This window comes from Myotis nattereri (genome assembly GCF_964212035.1).
Source record: "Myotis nattereri genome assembly, chromosome: 11".
Lineage (NCBI taxonomy): Eukaryota > Metazoa > Chordata > Mammalia > Chiroptera > Vespertilionidae > Myotis > Myotis nattereri.
Window position 1 is genome coordinate 65,089,974 of NC_138086.1, and position 10,130 is coordinate 65,100,103.

Genomic DNA, 10,130 nt, shown 5'->3' on the forward strand with positions numbered 1-10,130 from the left:
AGTCCACCACGTCATATAACATTCTCTTTATAAAGACACATGTTACGGACTTAATTATGTCTACTGCCACCCACCCCCCAAATTCATATCCTGAAGCCCTAGCTCCCATGTACCGTAATGGCATTGGGAGCTAGGGTGTTTAAGGAGATAATTAAGGTTAAATGTAGTCACAAAGGTGGGACCCTAATCCAACAAGACAGATGTCTTAATACAAAGAAGGAGGCACACCAGCGAGCCCTCTCTTCCCATTTCCACAGGGGAAAGGCCATGCGAAGACCCAGAGGAAAGGCAGCCGTCTACAAGCCAGGAAGAGAGTCCTCAGCAGAAACCAGCCCTGCTGGCACCTTGATCTTGGACTTCTGGCCTCTAGAACTCTGAACAAGTGAACCTCTGTTGTCTGAGCCACCTGGTTGGTGATGTTCTATGATGGCAGCCCAGATTTCAGTTCCGAGAAGCGGGGTGCTGCTGTAACAAATGACCTAAAAACATGAGAGCGGCTCTGGAGCTGGGCAAAGGATTGGGGCTGGAAGAGTTTTGTGGTGCCTATCTCTTCAGAACAAGCTTTCTCTGTCTTTTCTGGGTGGTAGTCTATCCTGTTCAGTTCTCAACGCCTCGGTATGTTGCTTATGATGAAGTCCTATGCATCATAGGTCATGATGGGTTCAATCCTTTATATACAGATTGAAAGGATCCCTTTCTCTTGCTAGCTCCTCTCTGTGAATCCCCCCACCTTCTCTGACTCCTACGAGTTCCTTTTCCTGGCTCTGCCTACAGAACCCCGGTTTTAGCATCCATGCACGATAATGAACTTCCTGAAACTGGGTCTACCTCAGGGAAAAACAGCAAAACAAGAGCCTGCCGATTCCCCACTGCTGGAGTTGCTACACCCGATGCCACCTCCATGGCTGCTGCCATTGTCACTGCCATGGGGATGCCACTTCCTTGGCATGCTGATCGTAGGGCTTAGAGGGGAGAGATCTCTTTTCCCATCAGCTCCTTCCCCAACCCTCTAGCCCAAGAGAGAGGATTTTTCTTGAATTTTTCTTTTTCTGTTTCACAGTTTCAAGATTCAGGCTGCCATGGAATCTAAGCCAGAAAATAGGGGAGGAAAGAAACTCATCTCCAGGAGCTAGTTCTTTGAGTTTTTTATTCTCTTCCCCAGTTGACTTGCTATTACATACTTTTAAGAATCTTCAGGTAGTTGCTCTGCATATACTGAATAGGACTTTTCATTGTAATCAGTGGGAAAGAAAGGGAGGAGCACTTACTCTATCTTAATCAGAACTGAAATTTGCCAACCTAAAGTGATATATTCGTATTATCATAAAAGATGCTCAATGTAAGTCAGATAGAAGAACAGCAAACATGATAAAATCATTATCCCCATTTTAAAGATGAGGAATCAGAGACTTGCAGGGACTAAGTGGCTTGCTCAATGCCACACAACTGGACAACCAGGCCTGAGCCTGGGCTGGCCTGACTGCAGCACCGCCACCACAGCTCTGCCTCGTGCCCGAGTGGGATGCGAGGTGTAGACGCTCAGATTACATGTGAGGATCAGGCAGTCGTCCTCTCTGAGGCCTGTGCTTTCCTAGCTTTCAGCATCGATTAGGTCAAGTTGAAAGATGTGCTTATGCACAGGGCAGGTTGGGATTTAATATCGCTTTGTGTTGGTTATTGGGCAGGTGTTTGTTTAAAGAAAGTGGAAACAGGTGTGTGGGCCCTGATTCAATTACATGATGGAGAGGAACACACTGATCCATGGCCATTTTCAAGGAGAGATGCTGACTGTGCTAATTAATCATTTGTCTGTCAGGACATAATAGAAACTGATGTTCCAGTTACCATTGGAATGGAACACAGACTCATGTGTCTGGCTCCCCAGCAACCAGATGCAACTGTTTATGATGACAGCAATGAAGATGCAGTACCCGAATCCTCCTGGATTACCAGGTCTGAGATGGTTTGAAGGAAAGGTGTTTTATAAACTCGTGCCAACAGCACGGGACATCATCCAACAGGAATTGTCTCTCAAAGGAATTTTTCCCTTCAAAGAGATTTATTGAGACCTTTTAGGTCAGGATGGCATCCCAGAGATGGGGCTGAATGGAGTACTTTCCCACTCTGTGTGGCACAGCACTCAGTCCACCTCACCTAACCAGAATGGAGTTATGGTATGCTCAGTATTGTGTAATCATCTATGCTCAGAATGGAGTGTCATCATAATTCTGAGTAGTCTTTTAAAAACATAAATCAGATACTTTGCTCTCCCACATAAGAATCTCCAGTGACTTTTCAGCACATTTATAATTAAATCCTAACTCTCTACCAAGATCTACAAAGCTCTACACAACCCCACCCTGCATCCCTCTGTGACCTCATATCATACTGCTCTCTCCCTCTCTGTCTCCCTCTTACTGTGATTCAATTTCTTGGATCTTCTTGCTAATTCCTGTTCACCTTAGGCCATTTTTACTTCAGGAGCATTTTGGGTGCTGTTCCTTCTTTGCATTTGCTATTCTGCTTTCCCCAAATATTCAGAGGGCTGGGATCTTCTCATTCAGATCTCTGTTCAAATGCCACTCCTTCAGAAAAGCTTCCCTTAACAACCCTATGCGAAATGGGGCTTCTTCCTGTATACATTTCTATTTATTTTCTGCCCACTTACCCGGCTTTGTATTCTTCATAGCATTTATTACGTGGATTTTTATTGCTCTATTTGTTTACTTGTTCAGTGGCTGTATCCCTTCCTAGAATGTAAACTTTATGGGGAAGAGACTTGTCTGTCGTCATCTTTCCATATTTTATCCCCAGGCCTAAAACACAGAAGAATTTGATGAGTGAATGGACAAGAGAATTAATTCACTCATTCGTGAACATATCAACACTAATAAACATTGGGTATACATAAATAAGACATAGTCTAATCCATCAAGGAATTTTTAGTTTGGGGAGGAAAACACACATAGCTAAGAATCTCTTCATGTTACTTCTTTGTTTATACCTTTCAGAAACTCCCCATCAATAGCAAGGTTTTTGAGTCTGGGATCATCAGTTTCACCAGGCAGTGGAGACATTGAGAAAAAAATTATTAGGACAACATGGCAAGTCTTTAATAAAGTTAATGCAACCTAAGCAATAGTGTTCTCACTTTTGCTTCAGAATTCACCTCCTTTTAAGTTAGAGGAGTTGTCTCTTGGTTGCAGGGAAGCCAGCCACCAAAGACTATGCATTTTATGGTCTCGCTGATATAAAATGTCCAGAATAATCAAATTTGTAGAGACAGAACATAGACTGACGTTTGTCTAGGGCTAGACAATGAAACAGGGGAATGGACATGACTGCTAATGATGGTACAAGATTTCTTTTGGGGGTGATGAAAATATCCGGAAATTAAATTATGGTGATGATTACACAATACTGAACATACCCTAAAAACCATTACATTGTTCACTTTCATTACAGTGTATGTAAATTATATCTCAGCAAAGTGCTGAAAACAAATAAGGTAAGCGAGCAAACACCTGAGTCAGAGTGTCTCCTGAGAGGAAAGGGCAAATCCATCACCTGTATTTGCTGGGACTGAATTTGCCCAGAAAGAAGGTGAGGGTGGAGCCAGTGGAGGAAGGAGGAAGTAGGGACCAGGTCCGATAGGGGCTCTAGCCATGGCTGGGAGTTGGATTTTATTTTGAATAGTGAGAAGCCATTGAAGGGTTTGAAGCTGGACAGTGACAGGATGTGGTGCATATTAACATCTTATAAGAATGCCTTGTATGTGGTTGACTCCAGGCATGAAAGGACTCAGCGAGACCTACTATAGTAATATGGGCAGCACTCAAACTGTAATAGATTTATTTTATTCTCTTTCTCTCCTCTTCTTTTCATCATAAACAAAAAGCAAGGTCACTTTATATTTAGCAGAAAACTCCTCATGAATTGTCCCAGAAAAAGACACTAGCCAAAATATCCGAACCCCTATTAACCTTTAGTACCTCAAACAAGCCGTACATCACTGGTCACAAGAGAACAATCTATTAATAATGAAAAATGTAGACTACTCTTATGTAATTGGTCCTTATAGAAATGGTATTATCCTAATTTAGCATTAAAACCTGCTTTTCATTCCAAATAGCACTATCCGAGTAAAGCACAGGCCACATATTTGTCTATCAACTCTATACCAATTTCCTGGCTCACAGCAGCCAATGGTTCTCCTACATCACAAACCAACTACAGTCTTCAGTGCTATATTTGGAAAAGGAACAATAAGGCATCTGTAGAAAAACAGCATTTGCATTAGACTCCCCTTCTTGTCTAAGGGGTTATTTTCACTGAGCAATCTCAAGTGGGCGGCAAAGAATAGACAGGCTTTGTTAGACCATTACTCATGTAATGAGATTTGAGGTCTGCTATTCAACACATTTTTCAATGGGCACTTTCCCCAGGGCTGAATTGCTGCCTACAGACAGTTTGATTATCAAATACAATTTTAAAATAAAAGAGTACAAAATGCCCCTTCTCTTCTCTGGCCCCCATCCTTCAGAGTTTGTCAGTTTATCTCATAGAGGAAGTTTGCTCAGCCAGGGACTATCTCAGCCTTGGAATGCCTGACTCCTTTAGCCATCCTCCCTCCTGTGACAGGTCCCAAGCTATTACTCCAGTTGGCCCAGGTATTTCTGTCAGGAGCCAGTTGACCCTGAAGTATGAGTGATTTGACACCTTGTCTTTCAGTCAGTTCCAAACATTCATACACCACATGCCCACTTCACCATAAAGTTGAGCCAGACCCATCGGGGATTGTAATGATCCTTCAAGAGCCTGTTTATCAATTAATACCTGCTCCTGCTTTGGCCCAATTTTCTTCCAGGCTCTTTCCTTTATGATCCTGCACATCTGACTGTGACCTCTAGCTTTGCCTTTCATTTCTCTAACTGGTAACTATTGACAGTTAGAGCTTGGATTCTAGAGAAACCATGCTGCCCTTTAAGAAAGACTACAGGTAACTAGAACTTCAGGCCCAAGCCCTGTGGTTTTTGTGGCTTCTCTTGCTTGTTCTCGTCATTAGGATCTTGCAGTTTTCTGCATCTTAACTGGTAGCAGAAGTTGCTCCCCATCTGTGGATATAATGAGTACATATCAAAGGTTCATGGAGCTATCGCCTCTTACTAGATGTTCTCATGCATGATTTTCAAAATTTCACTGAGTCACCAAATATAGATTTTTGTCTAAGTTGATCCAGGAGGTTCCTATTTGACAAAATTAAACTTGATTTTATCATTAACAGGAATTTGAGGGGTGGGTATATGAGGCAAAGGAAAAGGGAAGAGGTTGAGTAGGTGTCTACTATAAACCAGGCACTGTGTCACATACCTTTATGCTATTATCTCTTTTAAAACTCATCACAACTTTGTAAGACAGATATTACTATCTTCCTGTTACAGGTGGGAAAATGGGGTCTCAGAGATTAAATCGTCTGTGGTCTCCCAGACTGTAACTAGATATGATAGCATCTAAGCCAGCCGTGGGCAAACTACGGCCCGTGGGCTGGATCTGGCCCGTTTGAAATGAATAAAACTAAAAAAAAAGACCGTACCCTTTTATGTAATGATGCTTACTTTGAATTTATATTAGTTCACACAAACACTCCATCCATGCTTTTGTTCCGGCCCTCCGGTCCAGTTTAAGAACCCATTGTGGCCCTCGAGTCAAAAAGTTTGCCCACCCCTGTAAGCCCAATTCTCTATGCTTTCAAATCGTATGCTTTCTTTCTTAGTATAGTATATGCTTGAGATAAGAATGTGTGTGGGGCACAGGGAGGAAATTATGTAGGCAGGTAGGAGAGGTAAGATGGGATCAGATCAAGCGAGTTTTGATTGAAGGTGTAGGTAGATGCTTGAAATTGACCTCAAGGGCAATTGCTATCAATTCAGGTTCCTGGATTGTGATGGGAATTTAAGAAAAGTCTTTCTGGAAACACTGACGGACATAAGGCTGGCTGACTTATTCTCCCCACAGTGTGCCCCCCAGATGCAAACCCAAATGAGCGTGCAACCTAGCAATAGCCGTGCACTTGCTTTGCAAATGCAGTTTACAGGCTGATCCTCTCACCTTTCCTTCAGGCCAGAGGTCACCGGAGCTGCTCCTGGGCAGGAATTCTAGAGCTTCCCTGTCGGACCAGTGTGTGCTGGACAGACCGGAGGAGAGCCAGAGCTCTGCAGTGGCCCTGGCCAGAACCTGGGCAGGAGTTTCCCACCGGCTTTATGAATGCAGTCACCTGCAGCGTGTAATTTCCTTGAAACCAAAGACAGAGTTATAGCCGCTATTTTACATACATGCTGGGTTTGAAATTTGCTTTCACATATTCCTGAATTGTGTGTCATTTTTCATGTAGTTGAAACCAAAGAGGAAAAGTCCTATAAGTTGAAGATTTTTTCCACACCATAAAAACCTTAGTCAACACTTTTCCTTGTGCTCATAGAGAGTTAATGAACTTATTAATATTTTTGTAGCACAATTCAAACATGATAACCCCTCATTTAACTACCTCTGAGCAGCAAAAGCTTTAAACTGCATTGCACATACCTGAAAATTCTCTGTGCCCTTTGGGGAAATAGATGTGCTTGCTTCCTCCGTGTTTAGAAACCCCCATAAACAGTGTGTGGAGGCTGCCACCGTTACCATCTGGCAGTCCCCTCCTGGTTTCCTCCAACTACTTACAGGAGCACTCACAGCCACATTGACAAGCTTTGGTGATGCGGTGGGGATTAGGCTCAGTGCCTTTATGTGCCATCTCTCTGGGGGTGGAGAGTTCTCAGAATCCAGGCAGCTCTCAGATTTGGAAAATTGTAACAGCTTAGCTGGAAGGAAGCAAGCATGGGAAAGAGCAGTGCACTCCTTCTCCGCTGGCCTTTTTATCCTCACGTGCTGTGAGAGGCCTCAGGGACAGGGTGCCCTTGATGACTTAGGGCTGCATGGACAGCATCATTTCAGCATGCTTCTCATCTGTAGTGCACTGTCTTAATTGAGCGTCAGAGAAGCCATGGTAGAATTAATAGTCAAGCAAAGCTTTGGGTTACTAACCGACTAGCAGCCACATGGCTCCCTTGCTGTCCTGCTGAGTGGTGATCACTCTTTTATACAATAGCCAGATGTCCAGCTCCGAAAGGATAAACTCAGCTTGGTTTTCGAGAGGGAGCAAATGATGGGTCAGATCTGTTCAAATGCAGGAGAACCGAAGAGCATGAGGCAGAGACCACCAGCGCAGAGACCACCAATGCAGGGGCCACCATACCATAGAGTACTTCTCAGCAATAAAAAAGAATTACCTCTTGATATATGCAACAACCTGGATGAATCTCCAGAGAATTAAGCTGAGTGGGGAATAAAAGCCAATAGAAAAGTTACATGGTATATAATTCCATTTATATAATAGTCTGGAAATGACAGCATTATAGGAGTAGAGGACAGATTAGTGGTTAGCAGGGGTTAAGATGGGGCAGAGAGAAGAGGAATAGAAGAGGGGGTGATTATAATAAAAAAGACATGGGGGAGCCTCATGGAGGTGGAAGTAATCAGTAACTTGACTGTGGTGGTGGATACATGAAGCTACACGGGGGATAAAATTGTGTAGAACTTACACACAGATACACACACACACACACACACACACACACACGGGGAGAGATTAGAATAAGACAAGTGAACTGTAACTGTAACAATGTCACTACCTGGTTGTACTATAATCTTACAAAATGTCACTATTGGGGGAAACTGGGCATAATATAGAAGGGGTCTATCTCTCTGTATTATTTTTTATAATGGCATGTCAATCTCCACTAACCTAAAGTAAATTAATAATATTATCCCTTATTTCAGTAAGTACCTATTAAGTATTTGACAATTAATTTCTGAAATATTAAATTTGTTCTATAGCTTTATTTCAATTGGATGAAAATACAGATATCAGAATTTGGTACTAATGAACTCAGATAGTCTTCTGTTATGAAGAACTAAAATGTGGTTAAAGCTTCCCAACCAGAGACGTAGACACTTATTCACCAGAAGATACTGATCTGAAACAATTACTTCTCTCTCAGGGCTTAAGGAGACAACCAAAGAGATCCAGCAAGATCTCTGGGATAAAACCTCCTGCAAACGTTTACTGTGTGTTCTCTCTCTCTCTCTCTCTCTCTCTCTCTCTCTCTCTCTCTCTCTCTCTCCAAGGAGCTGGAGCCTCATCACCCACCTACACAGACATTGCCTTAGACTCATTTTAGAAGGCAGATATTTGAAGTGCACATTTTATCAGCTATTGACTAAAATAAATGGTCTGGAAATGTACATCACTGTGATCACTCTTATTCATTAAGATGGAATATCTGAGACTAAAATAAAAGCATATTCATTTAAAGCGAGTTACCATTAGGCATCCATCCGCAATGCAGCCAGGAGCCATTCATGCAGCCACACATCCGAGGGCTCCTGGACCCACAAATCATGCCATGGACACATGGCTTCTTGCACTTACGCTGGGAGCACCGGAGGCCAGGGGTCTCTGACTTCCATGTGGCACATATGTGGCTGTTACTGAGAGCTCTCCGAGGTATAGATTTACATTACCATCTGCCATCGAGTTGCTGTTTACATCTGCCTGAAAGGTGGGGGGAGGGTTGGGCACAATCAATCAAAGTGCGCATAGAAGAAGACCCTGAAAAAAAAACACCCGACAACAGCCTGAACTTGGGAGATGTGCACATGTCTATTCAAAGGGGAAATAAGGAATTCAGACTCTTCTCTCTTTGAAAAACTCCCTTTGAACTTGGGAAATTAAGTGACAAAAGAGCGTTTTAAAATTCCTCACACAGTTCAGCTTCTCTGAGGAGCCTCAGAAGGAATCTCAACGTTATATGCCTTAAAAATAATTTAATGCTAAGTGGGGCTGATAAAAATCTAAACTTTCACTCTATAAAAGGCTCCATTAAGAGTTTGAAAAGTCAAGCTATAAACTGGGAGAAAACATTTGCAAACATATATTTCTGATAAAGGACTCATATCTAGGATGTCTAAAGAAATTTGAAAACTCAACAGTGAAAAAAAAGGATCCAATAAGAAAATGGGTGAAAGACATGAAGAGACAGACCTTTCACCGAAGGAGCATACACATGGCACACAAGCATACGAAAACACGTTCAACGTCATCAGGCAACAGGGGAAGGCAAATGAGCCCCTCAGCGAGACACCACCTCACACCGATGAGAATGACTTACAAAAACTGTAACAACACAGACTGCTGGCAAACAGGCGGAGAAGCTGGGTCCTTCATAAAAAGCTGGTGGGAACAGGAAACGAGGAGCCACCCTGAGCAACAGTTTCTTACACAGTTAAACATGCGAGTGCCCTAAGTGCCAGCAATTGCACTCTGGGGCAATTATCCAGGGAAATGAGTGCTCATGTTTACACAAAAGCCTGTACATGAATTTTCATAGCAGCTTTATTTGTAGTCACCAAACACTAGGGACGATCAGGTGTCCTAGAGCAAGCAGGTGGTTGAACTTTGGTGCAGACCATGGAATACTACTCAGCAACAAAAAGAAACAAGTTGTTAGCACATGAGTTAAATTGGGTGAATCCCCAAGAATAATGCTGAGGGGGGGGGGGGGGGGACAAATCCAAAAAGATACCTCTGTATGCTTCCTTTTATATAACATTTTGAAAGGACAAACTTATAGAAATGGGAAACAGATTAGTGGCTGCCAGGGGTTAAGGAGTGGGAGGGGCAGGGAAAGGGAGGTCAGGGAGGGAGAGGGTGGGGGAGGCTATGCAAGTCCGCCATGAGGGATGTTGTGGTGATGTAGCTGTTTTGTATCTGACTGTATCAATATCAATATGCTGGTTGAGATAGTGTACTATAGGTTTGCAAGATGGTACCGTTGCTTAAAGGGCACAGGAGCGCTCTTTATTGTTTCTTACAACTGCATGTGAATCTACAGTTATCTCGGAAAAGGTTTAATTTAAAAAGAATTGAAGAGTTTAGGAAGAAGGTGTATATTTCCCACTCGTGTTTGGAAATGAAGATATTGTGAAGCCACTGGCCAGCCAGGCTGTTGATGAGAAGAGAGGAGCAGGCAGTT

The 10,130-nt window shown here is 42.9% G+C and overlaps 1 protein-coding gene across 1 annotated transcript in view; it reads left to right on the plus strand.

Annotated features, from left to right (window-relative positions):
- The window catches only part of ITPRID1 (ITPR interacting domain containing 1), a gene marked incomplete at its 5' end in the record, with an annotated part of 61,016 nt that extends 51,427 nt beyond the window's left edge, over positions 1-9,589 (plus strand). Inside the window, one exon of the mRNA XM_081102151.1 lies at positions 258-9,589. Within this exon, the coding sequence (XP_080958277.1) occupies positions 258-349 (92 nt within the window). The 3' untranslated portion in view covers positions 350-9,589. The remainder of the gene's footprint in view (positions 1-257) is intronic.
- Between the last annotated feature and the right edge of the window lie 541 nt (positions 9,590-10,130).